Source organism: Thalia democratica, chromosome 4 (assembly GCF_965202585.1).
Source record: "Thalia democratica chromosome 4, ktThaDemo2.hap1.1, whole genome shotgun sequence".
Lineage (NCBI taxonomy): Eukaryota > Metazoa > Chordata > Thaliacea > Salpida > Salpidae > Thalia > Thalia democratica.
The window spans coordinates 17987237-18011258 of NC_139168.1; the positions used below are offsets into that span (position 1 = coordinate 17987237).

At 28.5% G+C, this 24022-nt stretch overlaps 1 protein-coding gene across 1 annotated transcript; it reads left to right on the forward strand.

Moving 5' to 3' along the window:
- Window positions 1–730: 730 nt before the first annotated feature.
- LOC145835164 (uncharacterized) lies at window positions 731–11495 on the forward strand. Its single transcript, XM_082942717.1, has 12 exons — window positions 731–847; window positions 927–1071; window positions 1473–1632; window positions 2517–2646; window positions 2961–3103; window positions 3709–3824; window positions 4381–4504; window positions 6711–6823; window positions 7558–7739; window positions 8510–8669; window positions 9094–10367; window positions 11068–11495. Exons 1-12 carry the CDS (start codon window positions 757–759, stop codon window positions 11169–11171), a joined length of 2742 nt encoding a protein of 913 aa, XP_082798843.1. The 5' UTR covers window positions 731–756; the 3' UTR covers window positions 11172–11495.
- Window positions 11496–24022: the final 12527 nt, after the last annotated feature.

Genomic DNA, 24022 nt, shown 5'->3' on the forward strand with positions numbered 1-24022 from the left:
ACAAAATAAGTACGCATCCCTAAATCAAAGTTGTTATACTTTCAAATCGAAATCATTATTTTTTTATATAAGTTTTGGTTGAGCAAAAATGTATTGAAGCTTTCCAGTGTGCCTAAACAAGTACTTACAAGCGTCAAGTACAAAAACGTAACAAGCAAAAGAAATTAAACCGAAACATTTTTGTGCGGTCGGCTTTAAATTAAATTGCACAACCAAACACGCAAGTTCAGTTACAAAAACTCGCACGTAAAAAGCCATTCTAATTTCACATTGAAACACGTGAAGTAAGGGTGTTGAGAAAGAGCACGCGTGTCACGAGCATTTTGCGCACGAAAACTGCTGCATTTTTGCCTCCGGGTGGGAAACGATGACGCAAAGGCGACGCGCTGATGAGATGTATAAAAACGCGCGAAATGTTTTGTTTGCATCAGTGCAGGTTTCGAGTCTGCAGAGTAGGGCAACCTAAAGTAGACGCTGCTTGAAAACTCAAAGCCTGATTAGATAAGCTCAACAAGTTTTTCATTTTTGAATAAAGTTTTATGTATACTTTAAGAACTTGTTTGTGATATTTATCATGACAAAATATGTTTTTAATGTTTTGCTAAAACATTTGATTATTAAATAAACAATGGTTTATAAGTAAAAGTTAATTTATCTTATAATTTAAGTTTTTTAATGGAGAACTTATTAATAAAAACATTAGTTGCTACATGATTAATATTTTAATTTACAGCTTAAAAAATTAAAATTTAAAACATGATGAAACTGGTTGCAATACTATTTTTGTTTACTGCGGCCAAGAGCAAAGCACAATTTTGCAAAACTAAAAATGTCATTCCAAATTTAAGTAAGTTTTAAAATTAACAAACTTTTGTCAACTTGCGATTTTTGGACGATATTCGAAGTTAATTTTTTTTTTAACGCAGATGGAACATGGATTTGCAATGGCACATGGTTGACTGACGTGGTTCCGACCCCCATGGAAGGTGTCAATTTAAAGCTGATGAACGATGGTGATGACACTACAACTTCTAAGTTTTTTGCCTTGCCCGGCATACCCGGAATCAGCACGTCAGTTTTGCAAATTATTTAAATAAATTATAAAAAAACGAAATTTAACAACATAGCTAATATAAAAAACCTTAAAGTTCAGATTAAGTGGTTTAAAACGGCAGAAGTTTGGCTTAAACTTTTTGTTTATCATGGAAAGTAATTTAATTTATGTAGTAGATCAAACTTTAAAAGAATAATGTATAAAGTTTTGTTTTGTTGCATTTTCGTTGTTGTTTTTATGTAAAAAATACGAAGCTGATATGTTTGATGAAACTACAACTTTTTTAAAACTTTTTTTTTTTTTGCAGGATATACTAACTGTATAACACTTTATCACAAAAAAAATATTAAATAAAAAAATGAAGCAGAAGCTATAATTTAGTTTTTAATATCAGTAAAAGTTATTTTGTCACTTTCAGATCTCGTTCGTTCGTGTACAAAATGCCAAAGTATTACGTCGTGAAAGGCGTAAAAATAGATGCTGGTAGCAATGAAATAAAGAACGCAAAACTTTATTACTGGAACGACACAACTTTCGACGATTACAACAGAACCAACAAGCGTTGGCACGGCATAGCAGTGAGTTTTTTTTTTGTACAAAAAACATCAATCTAAAAAAGCTCCGAAAACAATAAAGTAACATGCAAGTTTTCCAGGAGCTCTTTTATGCACTGTTTCAAATGAAACAATGGTAAAGTAATAACAACTATTTTAAAGGTCTATCTGCAAATTTTATTTAGATATAGATAGATTATTTTATAATCTATCTATATTATAAGATAATCTATCTATATAAATATATAAAGATAATCTATCTATATTACATATAGATAGATTATTTTTCAAACCAAGTTCTTTTTTTTTTGTAGCTTTAAAGTAAAACACTTTGAATTTTTATTGCAACACTTTGTTTGTGCACACGGTACTACTAAGTGATAAATACAACAATGACACATGAATTTGAACACGACTGTAGGAAGTGCGCATTATAACGTATTCAATTTAATAAATATACGGAAGCTTTTTATTTAAGAAAACTTTAAAATATTTTTTTTTTAATTTTCAAAAGTAAGTGATTAAAGGTAAAAATAAATTCAACAACAACAAATTTCTATCAAATCCAAGTTTTAAATAGCTATTTTTTTAAATCATTTAAAAATCTAAACTAATTACAAAATCCTAAACATAGCTGACGTTGATAACGAAAAAACATCAAAACTTTAAAATAAATTATAGAATTTTAAGTTAAACAGATTTCTAAAGTATAATTAGATGAATATCATCAAAAGTGAACTTAATTTGTATTATATTATCTATGGAATACAAAATAATTTTAACTAAAAAAAAAGTTGTAGCTACTAGCTAAATAAGTACTAAATAAACAGATAATAAAAAAGTTAAGCATAAACTTGTCATGCATGCAATAACTCAAAAAAAAAAGTTATTTCATAATATAAAAACAGATAGAAGACTCAAACAAAAGTGGAATTATTGAGTTTTCTGGTTTTTCTAGGCTTTCTAAATACTGGAAAATTGTCTTGCCAAATAAGAAAACTATTTCAATAAAAAATATCGCTTTCAACATAATTGCAAGTAAGTTTTACAGATAAAAATAACTTAAAAATCTGGTGTTAGAATAAAGTAGGGTCCTTTAAAAAAAAGTTTAAAATAATTTGGTAAGAATTGTTGCTTTTAATTCAATACGTAATAAAAGATTAAGCTAAAAATTTCATAAAAAGTTAAAATTTACAAATTACATTTGCAAATCCTTCAAATTAAAATTTCACGTAACGCTTTTTTTTGTTTCGGACCGTCAAAGAGCAAAAGAATGTGTTCTTTCAAACTCACTTTAAAAAGTCTTCAATCTTAGTTTCTAGGTATTTTTTAGTTTATTTTTTTATTTTCAGGGATAACGTCGGGATCGGATCTAGCCAACGACTACGACATCAGCTTCAAATCGGAGCTGGGCCAGGAAATCGAGCCGGAACAACTGGATCCCGGTTTCTTTGCCAACGTGGATGCGGCTCCCACTAGCAACGAGTGCAACTACGTAAGTTCTGACGTCATATTTATAAATACTAAGCTTTAAGTTTTTTTTTTGTAATAAACTAATAAGTACTATTATTAATTAAAATTTAACTTGCACACAATAATTGCTCGTTCTTAAAAAGTTCACAGTAGAATTTTGATACTTTTAAGTATTTGTGTTATACGTATACTGTACGTACAGTGCAAAAGTTATATCAAATGTCAGATACTAAGGTTATATTAATGTTAACAAAAGTATACACACATGTTATTTTCATGGTTTAACTACCTCTGATAATCAAAAGAATATTGAAATATGTTAAGTAGTATCCGAATAAAATAAAACTAAAACGAAGTTCGAGTACAAACAACTAGATTAAGATTAACATACAAATCTCAACTTCAGTAAAAAACATATTATAACACTAATCAGTTTGAATTCTGTTATAATTTATTCTTAAACGCTTAGATATGTTATTATCTAACAACAGTAACAAAACAATAAAAAAGTGTATTGGTATGGATAATATCACACTAATGAAAACTAATCTTATGAAAGTTTATATTTTTAAAATACTTGGTGAACAAAAAAAACTTAAACAGTTTATTAAAAAAAAAAATAAACAGGTAAGACGGCCTCCAGCGGACATAGTGAGAAGGCACAGACTGGACACTAACTTTTACACGAAGTACACGCAAGCTTACGGTGTGCCCATACTAGCCAATTATGTAGTTGATGATAGGTGAAGTTATTTTTATAATTAGCTAACTTTAAAATAATGTTTAAATGGAAGCAGAGTAACAAAAAACTTATTTTTCAAAACTACAATGTTTTTGTACAAGTAATTTTTCTCGCTAATATTACTTATCATCTGAGATGTAATCAAAATAGAAGTTTATTTTTTCATTGGTAAAAAAAACTTACCGCTTTAGACCAGGAATTTATCTAGTAAGGCGCTGTATTGTTTTTATTTTACAAGTACTTATTTTTTTAACACTCTCAAATTGCTTCTCTTTGAAAAGTATCCCATTAAATGCCTTCCAAAACTTGCTGAGTGTTTTTCGAAAGCAAGAAACGCACAAATCCCAACCAATCAAATCCGAGAACCGCTTACCGACTAAAAATAAGGGTTAGGGTTAACAGTGATTCTAAAAAATTAAGTAAACAAAAACAAAAATAAATAAAATTTAAAAGTTCAAGTAAAAAAGCTGGGTGGGAATCATGCGGAAATTGTGAGTACAATGCGAAAGCGGTAATTTGTTTTCTAATTAAATTTGAAAACTTCAAACTTCACACAGGGCGCTGAAGAGAGCTTGCTACACGGTCAGGTTCATGCTTTCGGACAACAAAGGCATCAGGGATCACATGTATTACAACAAGGGAAGAGTCACCATCATCGGCAGGCACCAGCAGGTTCCCTGGGTGAGTGACGTCACAATTGCTTGTTTTTTCACAGGGTAGGTCTTTTTATGGGTAGTATTTTATGGGCACTATTTTATGTGTAGAATTGCTGCAATCAATTCTGCTTATAATTTGATGTGATGTCATTAACATTATGTGTATTATTTACATGTTGCTGCAATTAATTTGCTGCAATTAAATGAAAAATAAAATACTGTCCAGGCCTTATATAAATATTATGGATAGTTTTTGTAGTTTTAAATTTATAAACAAACAAATGAAAAATAACTTGAATACACATAAGCCAATAGTTTGGTTTATTTGTACATTTATTTAAATTATATTTTGTAAACTAACAGAAGTATAGGCTAGACTTATTAAAAGATTATGATTTTTTTTTTATTTAAGATTTAATAAAGAAAAAAAAACTTGAATACACTTAAACCAATTGTTTGATTTAAAAGTATATTTATGTAATTTATATTATTTTTATTAACAGAAGTATGTAATGGCTCGGCATATTATAAATATTTTGAAATTTTTTTTTACTTAAGATTTCATAAACAAAACAAGAAAATAAAAATTGAGCACACATAAACCAATTGTTTGATTTGTAGTTGTATATATGTAATCTATATTTAGTAAACTTATAAAAGTAGTGGTTTGCTTTTATGTGTACTATTTTATGGGCACTATTTTATGTGTAGAATTGCTTCAACTAACTTATGTGATTTCATTTAAATTATGGGTAGTATTTAGATGTTGCTGCAATTAAGTAAAAATAAGATGCTGTCTACTTTTAAATCAAACAATTGGTTTAAGTGTATTCAAGCTTTTTTTTTTATTAAATATTACATAAAAAAAACTATCCATAATCTTTTAATAAGTCTATCCACTACTTCTGTTAGTCTACGAAATACAACTTAAATGAATGTACAAATCAATTAAACTATTGGTTTATGTGTATTCAAGTTATTTTTTATTTGTTTGTTTATAAATTTAGAACTACAAAAACTATCCATAATATTTATATAAGGCTTAGAAAGTATTTTATTTTTCATTTAGTTGCAGCAACATTTAAATACTACCCATTGAATATAATTGATTAAAGCAATTCTACACATAAAATAGTGCCCATAAAATAGTACACATATGAGCAAACCACTACTTTTATAAGTTTACTAAATATAAATTACATATATACAACTATAAATCAAACAATTGGTTTATGTCTGTTCAATTTTATTTTTTTTATTTTGTTTATAAAATCTTAAATAAATAAAAACTTCAAAATATTTATAATATGCCAAGCCATTGCTTCTGTTAAAATAAAAAACATAAATTACATAAATATAATTTTATATCAAACAATTGGTTTAAAAGTATTCAAGTTTTTTTTCTTTATTAAATCTTTAAAAAAAATTAACCATAATCTTTAAATAAGTCTAGCCACTAATTTTTTAGTTTACAAAATATAATTTAAATAAATGTACAAACAAATCAAACTATTGGTTTGTGTGTATTCAAGTTTTTCTTTATTTGTTTGTTTATAAATTTAAAACTCAAAAACTATCCATAATATTTATATAAGGCCTGGACTGGACAGTATTTTATTTTTCATTTAATTGCAGCAACTTAATTGCAGCAACATGTAAATACTACACATAATGTTAATGACATCACATCAAATTATAGGCAGAATTGATTGCAGCAATTCTACCCATAAAATAGTGCCCATAAAATAGTACACATAAAAAGTCCTACCGTTTTTCACACATAAGCTTTAATTTTTATATTTTAAATTCGAAAGTTTTGTTACTTTGCTGTTTTTTCCTCGGTGAAATAAGAAAACGGTTAAAATATGGTGAAAAATAATAGTTTTTACAGCGAAATATGTTTTAATCAAATGACCAGGCCTTTTTTATATACCTCACTTCCTTTAGTTAGAAAAATCTAACAATTGATTTAAGTGATAATCTAGAATTAACTTTATTAAGACAATTTTTACTTATACTTCAATACATATAAATTTTTGATTAAACGATAAAAAAACGCTCAACCTGTTTGGTTTGAGGACCTGGTGTACGAAAAATCTTTCGCTTATCGAGTCGTACACCAAATGCCTTTAAAATTTCTTACGTGTTAGTAAAACCTATTCCTATAATTTAACCTTTTAAACTTTAAGAAACAAACCAATCAATAAAACGAAAGAATAAAATCTCAACAGACGCCAGAGTACCGGCACTTGCGGGGATGGACGCACAGGGCGGCCGGTGGAACCTACGAGATACCGGTGACCGTCGGCGCGGAAGAGAACGTTCTGTGCGAGAGGGCCGATCCGTTAGTTGTTGAAATTTTTGAAGTAATTTTTTATTTATGGCGAGTATAGTAAAGAATAATTGACATACCTAAAAGACGTCTTGAAAAACCTAAATGTTGTAATATTGTTACTGTTGTTAACAACATACGTACTAGCTTTAGCTACGATAAAACTAAAAGAATATTATACTTATCTTGAATATTTTTATTCAATTTCTTTAATACGAATGACACACTATTTTTATTTCAATATTCCAAAATTAACTTACTTTTTTATCAAATTATACATTTTTAAAAAAGTATAACTAAAAGTTAAGTGTTTTAAAAATTAAAAATATTAAACTATTTATATTGCGTACTTTTTACTTTAAAGATGACAATCAAAGTTCTCAACTTAAATATAAGGAGATTAATCAGTTATAAATTCTAAATTTTATTAACAATACAATGTTTCACTAGTTTGACTAGATTTTTTTTTATTATGCTTCTTTACTAATAATAAATTAAGCGATTTTATAAGTTTGTGTTCACATGCTTAACGTACAAAATTCACTGCTCAGCGTATAACATAAAAAAAAAAAGAGGCTCGTTCAGAAAATTAACATTTACATTTTTTTAACAACCTTACTATGCACAAATAATTTGTTAACTAACAAAAATTTTTACTTAAAATGCGCAAACTTTGTTGCTTGCACGCGTTATTGCTAACTAAGATAGTTGAACAGCAGAAATCAAACCACCGTTTGTTTGTCCAGGTTCGGACCGGCCCAGGACATTCTGATGCACGAGTTCGCGCACGGCGTGCAGCTCATCGCCGCCAGGACCGCCATCCCCGACTTCACCAGCAGGCTGCAGCGAAACTGGTTGTACGCCAGGAGCCAGGGCAAGTGGAGGAACACCTACGCCAACACCAACAACATCGAGTACTTCGCCGAGTGTGAGTTTTACTTTGTTAAACTTATACAAAGCTGTGCAAAGTATTGCGCAGGACAAGTTATTTTGAGCGGTTTTTTGTCGTTTGTAGTTTGAAGGTGAATTGTAGAGAGTATTTTGCATTATTTCACCGAGTGTGAGCTACTTTTATTTTGTTTCGTCATAAAATTTTGCTTTTTATAATTTTGTTCAGTTGTTAGGACAGATTTTTCTAAAATCTTGGAGATATAGTTTTAGCCAACACCAGCAAGTAGAGTACTTTGCAGAGTGTTAGTCGTACAAAGCAGTGGTCTTCATACTTTTCAAAACCTGTGTACACTAGCCGCCATGAGAAAAAAACACTATTTTAAAAACACGTACAGATCAAAACTTTGAAGAACAATTATAAAAGCGTGTTCATGCTTGAGTAAGTTATCGAAAAATACAGTAAATTATCAGTTCAGCTGATCTGCAATTTTCATGACAGAGTTGTTTAGTTTGTCTTTGAAAACTTTTGAATGATACTTTCAGTGTTAAACCAAAAACATATCACACTCACTTGTACTTTGCTGAACTTTTACCAATGAAACTAGTTTAAAAAACTTTAATTTTTTACCATAAACTTTTACCTTTAAAGATAACAATTAAAGTTCCAACTCTTGATAAAGAGTATAATACAATTTCCAACAAAATTCTAGTTTCAAAAAGATTGTTATACTCAAAATAAGAGATCATCAGGTAATAATAAAATCTTATCCAAATATAATTTTACAATAATTAATAATTTCCTCACAGGCACGCAGGTGTTTTTCAACCAGCAGAGGTTGGGGCCGGCAGGTGGCGACGGAATACAGAACGACATCAACACGAGGGAGAAGTTGTACAGGTACGACCCGGGCATGTACAAGTTGGTGCAGGAAATATACCCGTGCGCTTCCACCGACTACATTCACAGGTGATGAAAATATTGCTGTGTTGCAGTCTATCGCTGCATAACGAATAAAATCATTACGTTTTGCTTGTTTTATGACGTCATAAAGTCAATTGTTAATATTGTTAATGTTTTTTTTTTGAATATCTCATATACTTTTGCGTTGTATTCATAGCAAGTTTTAGGCATTTCTGTGTTTTTACAGTCACTTATTTAACGTGTATTCTTCCACCTTTTAGATTAGTCGTTCGCTTTAAAAGATATTTCAAAACAGATGGTAAAAGATATAACGGTTTGAACATAACGAGTGTGTTATGCAAGTCTACCAAAACAACTTTAAATTTTTTCTTTTTCTTCTTGTATTTTCTGTTCAGGCGGTTCAGGTTTTGACGCCTGAGTTCAACATTGCTCAAAAAACGATAAAATAAAACTTAACAACTCGTTGCAGATGCGAGGACAAGGACCAGACCAGGGGCGTCAACCAGCAGTTCAAAATGAACTGCAGTCCGGGCGGAGGAGGCGGCACAGGAGGAGGCGGGTGCCAGGACAAGCAGGCCAACTGCCAGTACTGGAAGGAGCAGGGGCACTGCGCAGGCGGGGAGTGGGTCGCGTACATGGCCGAAAACTGCCCCAAGTCATGCGACAAGTGCACGAAGACCACAGTGAAGCCGACTACAGTGAAGCCGACCACAGGTGGATGCGAGGACACCAAAGATAACTGCGGTTACTGGCTCGGAGAAGGGTACTGCACTTCGGACGAGTGGGGAGAATGGATGGCCGAGAACTGCCCTAAATCTTGCGGTAAGTGCGACAAGGTTACCACGACAACTAAAATCATCACCCCGCCCCCAATAACAACCACAAAACCGAATCCAGTTGAGTGCAAAGACCTGAAAGAAAATTGCGGATACTGGAAAGGCGAAGGTCACTGCGACTCTGAAGAGTGGGGTCAGTACATGAAAGAAAACTGCCCGGTTTCGTGCGACAAATGCACGACTACCACTGTGAAACCGGCGACGACGGAAATTGCCACTCCACCGCCGATAACCTCCACTAAACCTGACCCCGTGGACTGCGAGGACACCCAGGACAATTGCAATTACTGGCTTGGAGAAGGGTACTGTACATCGGATGAGTGGGGAGAATGGATGGCCAAGAACTGCCCTAAATCTTGCGGTAAATGCGACAAGGTTACCACGACAACTGAAATCATAACCCCACCACCCATAACAACCACAAAACCGAATCCAGTTGAGTGCAAAGACCTGAAAGACAACTGCGCTTACTGGGAAGGAGAAGGTCACTGTGATAGTGATGAATGGGGTCAGTATATGACAGAAAATTGTCCCGTTAGTTGCAACAAGTGCGGTACCGTAACCAAGACAACCATCCCAACAACCACCGTTGCCACTACAACAACCCCGACGACCACTGTTGCAACAACAACAGCCCCGACGACAACCGTTGCCACGACAACGACAAAACCGTCAGAGTGCGAGGACGTTGAAAAGGACTGCTACGCTTACTTGAACCAGGGCTACTGCACCTCCGGCGAGTACGTTGATTGGATGGCGGAAAACTGCGCCAAGTCTTGCGACAAGTGCGGAGGAACCACAACGAAATTACTCACCCCTCCGCCCCTGACGACCACCACCGGGGGCGTTGTCACGACAACGAGCGTCACCCCTCCTCCCAACACCACCACCAGGCCGACCACTAGAAGTTTGTTTGTTATAAGTAAAAAATAAAAAGTTTAAAATAAAAATCACAAACTAGTATATATGTAATGATATTTCTTTACAGCAGAAAATGATTCAATTAGCAGAATACGTTTTTATTTTAAATGCTACACCCACTTTAAAGGGCTTTCGAATAAGTTTATTGTAAACTGCAAAGTTTTAAAGAATAAAAAAGTGTCTTATGTTGCTAAACTTCAGCTGTTTATAAAAAAACTTTTTTTTATGCATTTTAAAACAAAACTATACATATAATATCAATATAAACTAATATTTTATATATTTTAGATAGTAATGCAGTAGTATTAAATCTATATACAGGCTTCTTAAAACAAGGCAATCAAATTAGGTTAAATATAATTTATTTCCTAACTAAAATTTAACTTTAAACTTTAATGCTAACAATAACACCTATATGGAATTTTTTAACGGAAATTGAAAACAAGTTTTAATATTTTCAGTTTGTTAATAAAAAAGAGTAAGCATCGATTTCAAAACAAAGTGTACTTGCCATAAATATTTCTTGAGTAGTAAAGTTATTAAACTGATGGGTAGATAAGCTAGAGCTGTTTACTTTCATGAAGTTGAAACAGTTATTATATAAAAATACTTAATATAAATATACAATTAAGAAATACCTTTTTCGTCATAATAGTTTTCTTCAAGTTGTGTAATATTTTTATCAGGACAATGTGAAGATAATGATGCCAGCTGTGTTAATTGGAAAATATACTGCAATTCAAACCAGTATGTTAAGAACAATTGCAAAAATACTTGTGATAGTTGCTAGATAAAAAAATTGTATTTCGATGGACACTTTCACTTCTTTTAAAATTGATAGTTTATTACTGTTTTAAGTTCGAATTTAAATTTTTTTTTTTACTTCAAAAATCTGAAATGTAAGTTTGTACAAAATGAAAAATCTCAGACTTAAAAGATAAACATAGCGTTTCTTATAAATAACATCACTCATGTTAGTAAGTGCAGAGAGCTACTATACGTTCTATTCTTTTCTTTAAAGTTTCCTTTAAAATTTTAGCTGCTTGTTTTGTAAACTTTAATTTTCTTTGTGTATGTAATAAAGTGTTTCTTCAAAACTTGTTTAGTTATAATTGTTTTTTATCTAAAGACTTGTTTATAACTTAAACTATTTAAGAAGAATCTAAATAAGTTATAGTTTTTGACCTTGGTAATCTGTAGTAACAACAAAATTAAAAAAATAGCATGCCATAACTTATTTTATTTGTTTTATTCATTTTAATCAATGCCTTGCGTAAACTACCACATTAAAATTGTCTAACCAATACGCCTATAAAATAAGCTCAAACTAAAAAGCATTGTAGATTATGTCTAGCCAAACTGTCTAAAATTCTTATCATTTGAGGTTTTATAATTTAAAACAAGTCTGATTTATCTAGACCTAGAAAAAAAAAGTAAATATTAGGTGATATAGTTGCCATTTAATCAAAACAAAAGAAACTTTTTTAATAGATTTCGTTAGATAAGTTTCTCATTTGCCTCCTAAACAATCTGTGAAAAACTATTGAAAATGCTTACATATTTTTCATTGTACTACAAGTATAAAAAAATGACTATAAATTTTTATTTATCATATAGTAACAACGACTGTATTAGATTTTGTTTTTTTACCGAGCAGTGATACTTTGACTAATATTGAAACAAATGCCTTAGAAATTTGTTTCTAACTGTTTATTATCATCTTTAAACTTCACGTAATTTACAAGTTATAGTTTTAAAAAACTGTAATTTACACAATTAATCTACTAAATGCTATTAGACATTGTGAATACTTATGTTATCTAGTGTTTAATAAATATATATTTTTTAAAACTTAATTAGCTTGTTTTTTTTTTATGTTTTACATTTGATAAGCAACTAATGTTTTTTAAGTTTTAAAGTAGGCTTAAAAGAATAAAAACTGTCAATAAAGGAGTTTTTTTAAGTATAAAATAATGTTTTATTTTTTTATTTTGTTCAAAGTAAATTAACTTCCACACTTTAAAAATTATAAGCAACTGACATTGCAAATAAAAAAGAATAAGCTTAAATGCGTTGTGCTTAAAAAAAAGCTAAAAATCTAAAGTTATACAAAACTTTTTTTGATAGATTAAAGACTTTTTAACAAGACTTCGTACTAGTTGTTTTAGTACACTAAATAATTTTACACACGTATTTATTATTCTTTATTATATTGTTATTAATCGAACATTTTGTATTACCTTCAATGAAGCTTACATAATAGTACATTCAAATTTAGCAGAATTTAATAAAGCTAAAGCATAACAATTATTGATAGACTTTTAAATGATAAAATGTATAAAATCAAATTTGTTTCTTTAATTTTAAACTTTTTTCAAAAAGCTACTACTTTTTGTTATGTTGTTACATCAAAACTGTATTTACACAGGTACTCATAAAATTATTGTTAATAGATCGTACTAAATTGTTTTTAATTATTTTTACAGAACAAAATATAAGTAATATTAACAAATTTAATAAAACATAATAATTAATGATAATAGTGTAGTACATATTAGGTAAATTTGGTAAAAATAACTACAATCGAAATTTATCCACAAATTTGACGTCACTATAAAGCTAAAAACAGCCTGAAAATGAACTAAAGATAAAAAAATTGTAAAGTTTTCAATTTTTGAATAAAAGGCAGAGTTTGCTTACAAAATAAATTAGTCAAAAAGACTAATAAAAATCAAGTGTATAGAATTCATAAGGCAACGTCTTAGAGGACACTTTTAAACTTGAAGCTAGTAGCAATATAATTTCAGTCAAAAATAAATTTACATTATGACGTGAAAATTTAGCTGAAGATATTTGAAAAGGTGAGAGAAATGTGAGGTAGAATTTTCAACTAAAACTTACTATTTATAAATTCAAATAAGCGCTCTCATTAGACGGGCCCCGTGGCCCAATGGATACGAATGGATACGTTGCCTCCGGCTACGAATCGTAATATTGGGGGTTCAAGTCCCATCGTTATTAAAAAATGTAATTAAGTATTCTTTTAAAACTAAAATTAAAGCCTCATAATAAAATATTGAGCTGAAACTTTCTTTATACAGTTGGATTTTGTATTGTATTTATAACAGCTTTATTACCTTGCTGTCATCTACAATAATAGCGGCACTTACTTTTACAACATACAGTTTTTTTAGAAGATTTAAGACTTTTTTATATTGTGTGTACCCTAAACATTATAAATGCCATTAAAATTGAACAATAATAACTTAAATTACAATAAGTTTAAATAACAAAAAAAATATTTGCATTTTTAACATATGTGTAACCTAACCATTGACTAATGATTATTTACTTGCAGCAGCTCACTAAGCTTGTGATTTTTGTGCAACTTTTTCATACTTCTTTTATGAGAGATTTCATGTTCAATTAATGATAATTTTAGTCAAACGTACATGGGTCATGTCTTACATAAAAACAGTTTACACTAAAAAATAGCGTGGACCATTTTTAATAGTTACAAATAAGAGTATTAAATTAAGTTTTTTTTTTTTTGCTACAGTGACCGTTAGAAAATTGAAGGTTTTTAAACTTATAAATTGAAGGTATATTTGTATATATTAATAAAATATTAGAAATTAAAAAAAACAAAGACCCTTGAGAACAGAGCAAAGTAAAAATATTAAAATACAAAAATAAAAGTAATTATGTTTTTTTGCTCAAAAATCCGTTAAAGTATAAATTCCAAAAAAAAATTCTAAGGGGCCCCACCCAAAAGTTCAAACCCAAATCCAATGAAATTTTTTAAATAAAAGGCAAAGGAGCATTCTCTAGAAAAAAAATCTTAGTTAGCTTTAAAAGTAAAGAAAATAATTGGATCTAAAGTTTGGATATTATTTAAAAACTGCAAAAAAAAGCTAATCGAGCAAAGTTAACGCTCGTAAGTAAATGTTATTCAAACATATTAACTAACAGCTATTATAAACAAAATCTGTAAAAGTATTAGAAATATCCTAAGCAAAAACTTGATAATACAGATGTTATACGTCTTTTTCGTTGTTTTGTTTTTTTGTAAAACAACACCGCAGCAATATTACTAATAAAAAATTAAATAAGATAATTCACAATTTTATATTTATAAGTGAGTTACATTCTTCGTATTGGGTTTTGTATAACGTTTTGTATAACATTGTGACTGAGGATCTCCTATACGCAAGTATAGGAGTAAAAATTATCATGTTTTTTTTATAAGGTCCAATGTTGTTTAGCTTTTTTATAGTACTTCTTAATGCAGTTAAATTGAAATGTAACTTTTTAATTTTTTTAAAATATAGGTGTTTTTAATCAATCTAAAAACTCAGTTTCTTTTAGAAACTTATATTTTAATAGATAAGGTAGTTTATTTCCATTTAAAAACTATATTCAGAAAAATTGCTTATAAATTTTGTGTTAGTTTAAAGTTTATCGTACAAATTAAATCAACTTATATTAAAAAACATAAAGGTATACATCATGCATATAAAAAAAAATATACGATACCACCATTGTACTTTCAAAGCAAATTTCGTAAGCTGTTATTTTGTAATAAACTGCATAAAAATCAAAAAGTATCCTCTATTTATTACAAACAACTTTTAATTTACATGCAAACTCAATTAAAATTAAATATAGACCACGCTGGGACTTGAATTCGGAATCTTTTGATAAGGAATAAAAAGCCTTAATTGGGCCACGCAGTCTCTTGAGCAATAAATTACTATTGCTTTTATAAAAGCAATTGTTTTTTTGCCTGCTGGCCCAAAGTAGATTTAGTAACAAAAATATAAAGCCTGAGAGAATCAAACCTTTTTTTTTTGTAAAAAAACACAAACAATCTAAACTTAACTAGAATTAAAAATCAATCCAAAATTTTTGATAACTACGCAAAGTTATTTATTGAATTACTGAATAACTGATATTCCATTTGTTAAAAAACGCTTAGAAATTGTTTAAACGGTTTGATATATTAAGTAAAAGAAAAACAACTAAAACGATTATAATTTTCATTGACAAATATGATAATTCTACCGCATAACAATATTGTATAAAAAGTTATATAAGTACCTTTTCAATTTTTATAAAAGTTAATCAACTACTTTTAATTAAATGACATTTTTTTTAGCGTTCCCATATCTAATTAAGGTTATTTTTATACACTAGTTAAATGAATTGAAAACCTTTAGCGTAGCTTAAATGTAACTTTAACTTATTCTGTGTATTTTACCTTACAGTATCTATTTTTTACAGAGCTTCGTTGAAGTATGTCAACCCGTTAAAACACAGGAACATGTGTGATAAGTGTAATATTGAAAGAATGCTGTGTAACTTTTTAATATTATATATATATAAAACAATAATAAATGCGTTGTAGAAATAATTGTTAAGTTAAAAATAAAATCAAAATAAAAGAATATTTTGCTTGGGTTATAATTTAAACGTGTCCCAACGAAAAAGTACACCCATCAGTCACCAACAATTAAACTGTGTGATCACTGCTATAAAAACAAATCAACAATCACGTGTTGTTGAGAGTTAAATTAAAACTGGTAACATAGTCTCACGAATATTCTGATCTGAATCATTGCTGAGAAATATTATTAAAATGTTTTTTTAAAACTAGTAAATTTAAGTTAAAGTTATTTTAAAATTACATTTAAGTTGTAGAAGATTTTTCATTTTATTTTATGTTATTAAGCTGTTTTTTACCTTTTTCCAAAATTAAATTATTTTTTAAGTATATCGCTTTACCTTTTTGCTTAGTATAGAATCAACTTATTTTTTTTTATTATGCTATTTTCTAAAAATTTTCATCATAAACTTTATAGTTATTTGGCCCGAAGAGACTCCAAAAGTCAAACAATGAAAAAAGTAACAAAAAAATATCTTATAACTTGGTCTGATTAATTTGTTAAGACAATTTACACAAAAATATTTATGTTTTTTTTTTTGATGTAGCCAAATTAAGACACTTAACCTGGCTTTTTTTGACTAAAGTTTTGTTAATGTTTTAAAATTTAAGTTTTATAACTCTGTTTTAGTTTTGATTCTAAATACATTTAAATTTTTAATTTCTTTTTTATATCTAAAAAACATAGTTGTTTAAGTTGAAATCCGTTTTTTTTTTTTTCTAATTTGATAAAGTTTTCATTTTCATTTTATTTTATACATAAATTTCATTTTTATTATTTATCAAGCCAATAATATATATTTCTTTATCATTTATCTGTGCTGTTTAAGCACAGTTTTTTTTGATACATTTATCTTACTTTTTAGTTTTATTTGTTATTGTTTTCTTAAAACTAATTTTTAAAACTCTTTATCATACCTTAGTTAATGTTATTAAATATTATTTTAAATTATTAAAATTTATATAATTTTTTTTTACCAATTTTGTGTTTATTACTGATTATAATTTTTTTGTCCAACATAATACAATATAAATTTACTAGTTATAATTTAAAAAATGGTATGCTTACAAGTTCCACACGCGATCAATTCCTATCTCACCTACCTTTACTTTCTTTATTTTTTTAGTTTGTGTTTTACTTTTTTATATTTACATTTTACTATCACTTTTACCCTGAAACCTTACCTTTGATCGGTAAGCGGTTTTTAGATTTCATCGGATGGGAGTTTTGCAGAATAGTATAATTAAGTATTACATTAAATACTATTTATAACATCTACAGTTAGAGTTTTTGTCCGTGATAATATAGTTTCAATTTACTAGTTAAACATTTGAACTTATAGTCCCTGATATGATAGTTCTAATCTATTAACTAAAATAGGGGATTCACATTTTTACTACAAAAATTCTTTATTGCTTGCCTGATTGTGAAAAATTCTGAATGTAAATGTTGAATGATCATTGAAATTTAGTGGTCAACACTTTTATGTAGGCATTAAAATGTTCACCAGGGTTTTTGTTTTCCAATTTCAAAGTATAACTTTTAATGCAATTTATGGAGATATTATTCAGATTAATACAAACCATTTGAGACTGATGTTTTTTACCATAAATAATCAATCTTAACCATTTGACTATGAGTTTAGCTTACTTTCTTGAACTCTTTAAATATATTGTAGAGGGAAGAGTAAGACTGATGTTTTTCTATGTTAAAAAGTATTTAAAACAATTGAAAGAGTTAAAATTTGAAATACATTGAATACCAAAGTGTAAGTATTTTACTGATAAAAGTTTGATTAAATTTTAGTTTTTTAAAATCAATATCTTTAAATGCTAAAAGTTCATTGTAAAAATGTATGGAAAAATGTTGAAAATTTACTTTTGAGTTGTACTTGGTTTTTAAACTATCAATTTTTTATGTACTCTTTAGAATAAATGCTAATAAAACAAACAGGGTTGCCAAAAAACTATGAAACCTGAAAAAACCTGAAGAAACCAGGAATTTTGAACAAAAATTAAAAAAAAAAACAGGAAAAATGTGGACTTTTAAACAATTTTTATATGTTAAGTAGAAAAATATGTAAATACTAAGGATGATGTTGCACCAATGTCAAACTGAAAATATATCAGATTCATTTATACTTTGTTTTAAACAAGCTATATAAAGACATACTATGGATTAAATTTATTTATGATAAACTAAAATATTTAATTGACTTTATTTTACAATATAGCAATCAAAATAAATTATTTTATTGATAGAATCGCTTTATATTGTCAAATAAAAGAGATCAAATATTTAAGTTTTATTGTTTTTTTTTTATGTATTTATAAAATACAAATTTTTAGCCAAAAAATATGGTTAAAAAAGACATCAAATATAACATATTTTCTGTTAAATTATTAAATTATAATGATTATAATTTTAATTAAAAAATATGATAAATTCTATTGTTTAACAATACTTTATAAAAAATTAATTAAGTACCTTTTCAATTTTTTATATAAGCTAATCAAATATTTTTAATTAAACGACATTTTTTTAAGTGTTCCCGTAATTAATTAAGGTTATTATTATATAGTAGTTAAATGAATTAAAAGCCTTTACTGTAGCTTAAATATAACTTTAACTTATTATGTGTATTTTACCTTACAGTATTTATTTTTTACAGAGCCGTTGAAGTGTTAACACAAAGGAACATGCGTTGGAATACTGTTTAATTTGTTATTATTATATATTTAAAAAATAAAATTAAATGAGTTGTAGAAATAATTATTAAGTTAAAGAAAAAACAAAGTAAAATAATATTTTGCATTGGTCGAAATTTAAACAAGTCCCAACGAAAACGTACACTCATCAGTCACCAACAATTAAACTGTGTGATCACTGCTATAAAAACAAATCAACAATCACGTGTTATTGAGAGTTAAATTTAGACTGGTAACATAGTTTCACGAATATTCTGATCTGAGTCATTGCTTAGTAAATAAATATATCTTTCTTGGTTGAGTTTATTCACAAACTAATTACAAGAATGATAAAGTCTGTAATACAAAACATAGTTAAACTAGGTAAATACTTATACATCTCCCCCCAGATTTTATCTACGAAGGAGATAAAATGGTAAATTTACCTAGCGAAACAAAATTATTTTAAAACAATTTGTTACAACTTAAACACATTTTTCAGGTCTAAAATTCAACGAAACTAAACTCAAAAAGACAAAACATTTAAAAAATTACGATTAACTTAGTTCACTATTAAATGATTTGTTAAAACAAACTACAACTTAAACAAACAAACAAACTGTAACAAAAATTTAAGACTTGATTTCGCCAAACTTAGAGAAATATTTCTTTATTCCGAACGCGTTGCCTCTGTTAACTTTCAACTTTTTTATGAGCACAGAGTTGAAATTTTTATCGTCTGATTCGTTGTCACTCGAGCTACCCTCTACATCAGAGATTTCCGAGTCAGAAGATTCAAAACTTTCATTATTCACACGTTCAACGTCTACCTTGACACCACGTATTTTGTATGTGAGATTGGCAAGAACAACTTGAGCATCTCTGGGATCAGGAAACTCTAGGTAGGCGTCTCCGTACCAACGACCTTCTTTCGGCACACAATCGAACAGCATCTCGACTCTTTCCACTTTGTCTTTGCATCGCAGCTTTTTGAGCACGTCATTGGCGGTTGTGAGAGGGGAAACACCCTTGATAAGAACAATATTTTGCTCCATGACTGCAAAGATTTACAAAACTTATTCAATATTTGAATATAGACCATAAAACATTAATTTACAGTTAGCATTCCAACTTGACAATAAATGAATATCAGCAACATTGGTGTCACGAAGCTTTTGAAAAGCATTATAAAGTCTTAGACGGAAACGCTGCAAATAATCCGATAATTTCACACACTCATCCCGGACACATTATTGTTCGCAAGTAAACTTTGGTGGTCTGTTTGCTTTTCTGTATAAAATATAAGTCAAGAATATATAGATCTAAGCAAATCCGAGACATTCCGGTTCAACATCATTATTGAAGAAAACCATTAGTACAGTGAGAAATTACTTAATTCTTTTTCAAAAAGAATCTTCCTTCTGGAAACACAGAACATCAAAATTTTTCTTGAAATGTTTTTACTCAACTTTACCAGAAAAGACAAACTTTTACAGTGGTATGTTTGCTTTTCTCAGATAAGGGATACTACTTAGACATTTGCAAACAGGAGGGGTAAATCTTCTTAGAAACTTACGATTTTGAACAGTTAAGCGACCTGATCCATCAACTTTGACAACACATTGATGACAGTCCTTCACTTCCACCACCACTCCACTTTTCCCCCACTTACTAGGAAAGTTACCTCTTTGATTTAATATCACGACATGATCACCGCAATTCAAAGGTGGCAATGATTTTGTGTTCTTTCTGACGTAAGGTAATGACTTCTTATCATTTGGAGGTAGGTGAGGATTGCTTAGGGATTTGTGCGGTTTCCGTTGCCATCCAGTGTGTAAAAATATATTTTTCTGTCCCTGTACCTCCTTTTTCTTCTTGACGTTTTTACGCTCGAACATATTTTTCCTACGACCTCGACTGCAAATGTTATCAATGTTTTGTGTATACAATCCACCAACTAGAAGTGCATTTGACTCATCAGCATAATTTTGGTGACTTTGATAAACTTTTTTACGGGACTTTATCCAGCATTGTTTGCAGGCAGAACACTCAATATACCTCATATTTTTACTGCTCCAAACAAATTTATCAGTTGATTTATTACATATGCCACAAGTTGTTTTACCACTTGGTTTTTGTGTGGTTTTCTTTGAGGATTTGTATGAGAAAACTGAGGCTGTAACATCAGGTTTCGACATTGCATCACGTGCCATCTCTTTTCCTTCGATAAAACCGATTGTCTCATTGACATTTTTCTCATCTAGGTTTTCCCATCCTAGCACCTCTTTACGGATATCCTCATCGGCTAAACCTGTTACCATGACATCTTTTAGGATTATGTCTGTAAAATCTATCATTTGATTACAGCCATCCTTTGGGCATTTACATGTATACGAGCATGTGCTGGCTTTTCCCTTTAAACGGGCGGCAAATGATCTAGTATTTTCAGTCAAATCCTGTCTTGCACTAAGAAAGTCTGATCGTCGTACAACAACTGAAACAGGAATAACTGCAAGCTGCTTGATCATCCTTAAAAGCTCTTGCTCATTTAAATTTACTACATCTTTATGTCCTTTTAGAATAGCATCGCCTAAATCTTCCTCACAGCACTGGTACAGTTGACGGCGTTTTTCTACATCTGTCATCTGCATGCTATCTTTAAACATAGTCCACTTTTGTACAAATATGTTCCAACCCTCTTCACTGCAGTCTGTCCCTATTCGAGGACGGTCCATCTTTGGAAGCTTTGGTTTTGAAGAATTTGCATTAATGTGAACATTATTGTGAATGATAAGTAAAGCGGCAACTACAGAAGCATCGAAGTCTGGTGTTTCATATGTGCAACTCTCAAGAGGGCATTTAATCACAGGCATTATTGATTCAATTCAGCTTGACTTTATCATAAATAAATATATCTTTCTTGGTTGAGTTTATTCACAAACAAATTACAAGAATGATAAAGTCTGTAATACAAAACATAGTTAAACTAGGTAAATACTTATACACTTAGAAATATTATTAATATGCTTTTTTAAAGCTAGTATATTTAAGTTAAAGTTATTTTAAAATTACATTTAAGTTGTAGAAGATTTTTCATTTTATTTTATGTTATTAAGCTTTTTTCTACCTTTTTCCAAAATTAAATTATTTTTTAAGTATATCGCTTTACCTTTTTGCTTAGTATAGAATCAACTTAATTTTTTTATTATGCTATTATCTAAAAATTTTCATTGTAAACTTTATAGTTATTTGGCCCGAAGAGACTCCAAAAGTCAAACAATAAAAAAAGTAACAAAAAAATATCTAATAACTTGGTCTGATTAATTTGTTAAGACAATTTACACAAAAATATTTATTTTTTTTTTGATGAAGCCAAATTAAGACACTTAACCTGGCTTTTTTTGACAAAAGTTTTGTTGTTGTTTTGCTTGTATTAAAATATAAGTTTTATAACTCTGTTTTAGTTTTGATTCTAAATACATTTAATTTTTCAATTTCTATTTTATAGCTAAAAAACATAGTTGTTTAAGTTGAAATCCGTTTTTTTTTCTAATTTGATAAAGTTTTCATTTTCATTTTATTTTATATATAAATTTCATTATTTTTATTTATCAAGCCAATAATATTTAATTCTTTATCATTTATCTGTGCTGTTTAAGCACAGTTTTTTTTTGATACATTTATCTTACTTTTTAGTTTTATTTGTTATTGTTTTCTTAAAACTAATTTTTTAAACTCTTTATCATACCTTAGTTAATATTATTAATCATTACTTTAAATTATTAAAATTTATATAATTTTTTTTTACCAATTTTGTGTTTATTAATGATTATAATTTTTTTGTCCAACATAATACAATTTAAATTTACTAGTTATAATTTAAAAAATGGTATGCTTACAAGTTCCACACGCGATCACTTCCCATCTCACCTACCTTTACTTTCTTTATTTTTTAGTTTGTGTTTTACTTTTTTAAATTTACTTTTTACTATCACTTTTACCCTGAAACCTTACCTTTGATCGGTAAGCGGTTTTTAGATTTCATCGGATGGGAGTTTTGCAGAATAGTATAATTAAGTATTACATTAAATACTATTTATAACATCTACAGTTAAAGTTTTTGTCCGTGATAATATAGTTTTAATTTACTAGTTAAACATTTGAACTTATAGTCCCTGTCATGATAGTTCTAATCTATTAACTACAATAGGGGATTCACATTTTTACTACAAAAATTCTTTATTGCTGGCCTGATTGTGAAAAATTCTGAATGTAAATGTTGAATGATCATTGAAATTTAGTGGTCAACACTTTTATGTAGGCATTAAAATGTTCACCAGAGTTTTTGTTTTTAATTTCAAAATTTAACTTTTAATTTAATGCAATTTATGGAGATATTATTTAGATTAATACAAACCATTTGAGACTGATGTTTTTTACCTTAAATAATCAATCTTAACCATTTGACTATGAGTTTAGTTTACTTTCTTGAACTCTTTAAATTTATTGTAAAGGGAAGAGTAAGACTGATATTTTTCTATGTTAAAAAGTATTTAAAACAATTGAAAGAGTTAAAACTTGAAATACATTGAATACCAAAGTGTAAGTATTTTACTGATAAAAGTTTGATAAAATTTTAGTTTTATAAAATCAATATCTTTAAATGCTAAAAGTTCATTGTAAAAATGTATGGAAAAATGTTGAAAATTTACTTTTGAGTTGTACTTGATTTTTAAACTATCAATTTTTTATGTACTCTTTAGAATAAATGCTAATAAAACAAACAGGGTTGCCAAAAAACTATGAAACCTGAAGAAACCAGGAATTTTGAACAAAAATTTAAAAAAAAAACAGGAAAAATGTGGACTTTTAAACAATTTTTATATGTTAAGTAGAAAAATATGTAAATACTAAGGATGATGTTGCACCAATGTCAAACTGAAAATATATCAGATTCATTTATACTTTGTTTTAAACAAGCTATATAAAGACATACTATGGATTAAATTTATTTATGATAAACTAAAATATTTAATTGACTTTATTTTACTATATAGCAATCAAAATAAATTATTTTATTGATAGAATCGCTTTATATTGTCAAATAAAAGAGATCAAATATTTAAGTTTTATTGTTTTTTTTTTGTATTTATAAAATACAAATTTTTAGCCAAAATGGTTAAAAAAGACATCAAATCTAACATATTTTCAGTTAAATATTGGTACAACATCATCTCAGGCAATTACAGAAAAATTTTGATAGGATACAAAAAATCTACCATATAGATAATTTTTTTGTCATCATCAAATTTTTTTATTTTAAACTCATTTCAAGTAACTTTACAGTATCTTTTCAATTTTTAAAATTTAACTCAGTTTTTTACCTTAAACTTAACTTTAAACTAAGAATAGACCTTAAAATGTATACTTTTAAAGACCTGGAGAAAATTTGCCAAAACAATTGCCAACCCTGAAAAAATAATTATTAAACAAAATATCCAAAAAGAAAC

Bases quoted from the DNA above. Each gene is read 5' to 3' on its own strand.
- LOC145835164 (XM_082942717.1), top strand. From the start codon at position 757: ATGATGAAACTGGTTGCAATACTATTTTTGTTTACTGCGGCCAAGAGC. The intron at 1,633-2,516 runs GTGAGTTTTTTT...ATATAAAAACAG, and splicing joins AGCGTTGGCACGGCATAGCA to ATAGAAGACTCAAACAAAAG. The intron at 8,670-9,093 runs GTGATGAAAATA...AACTCGTTGCAG, and splicing joins TCCACCGACTACATTCACAG to ATGCGAGGACAAGGACCAGA.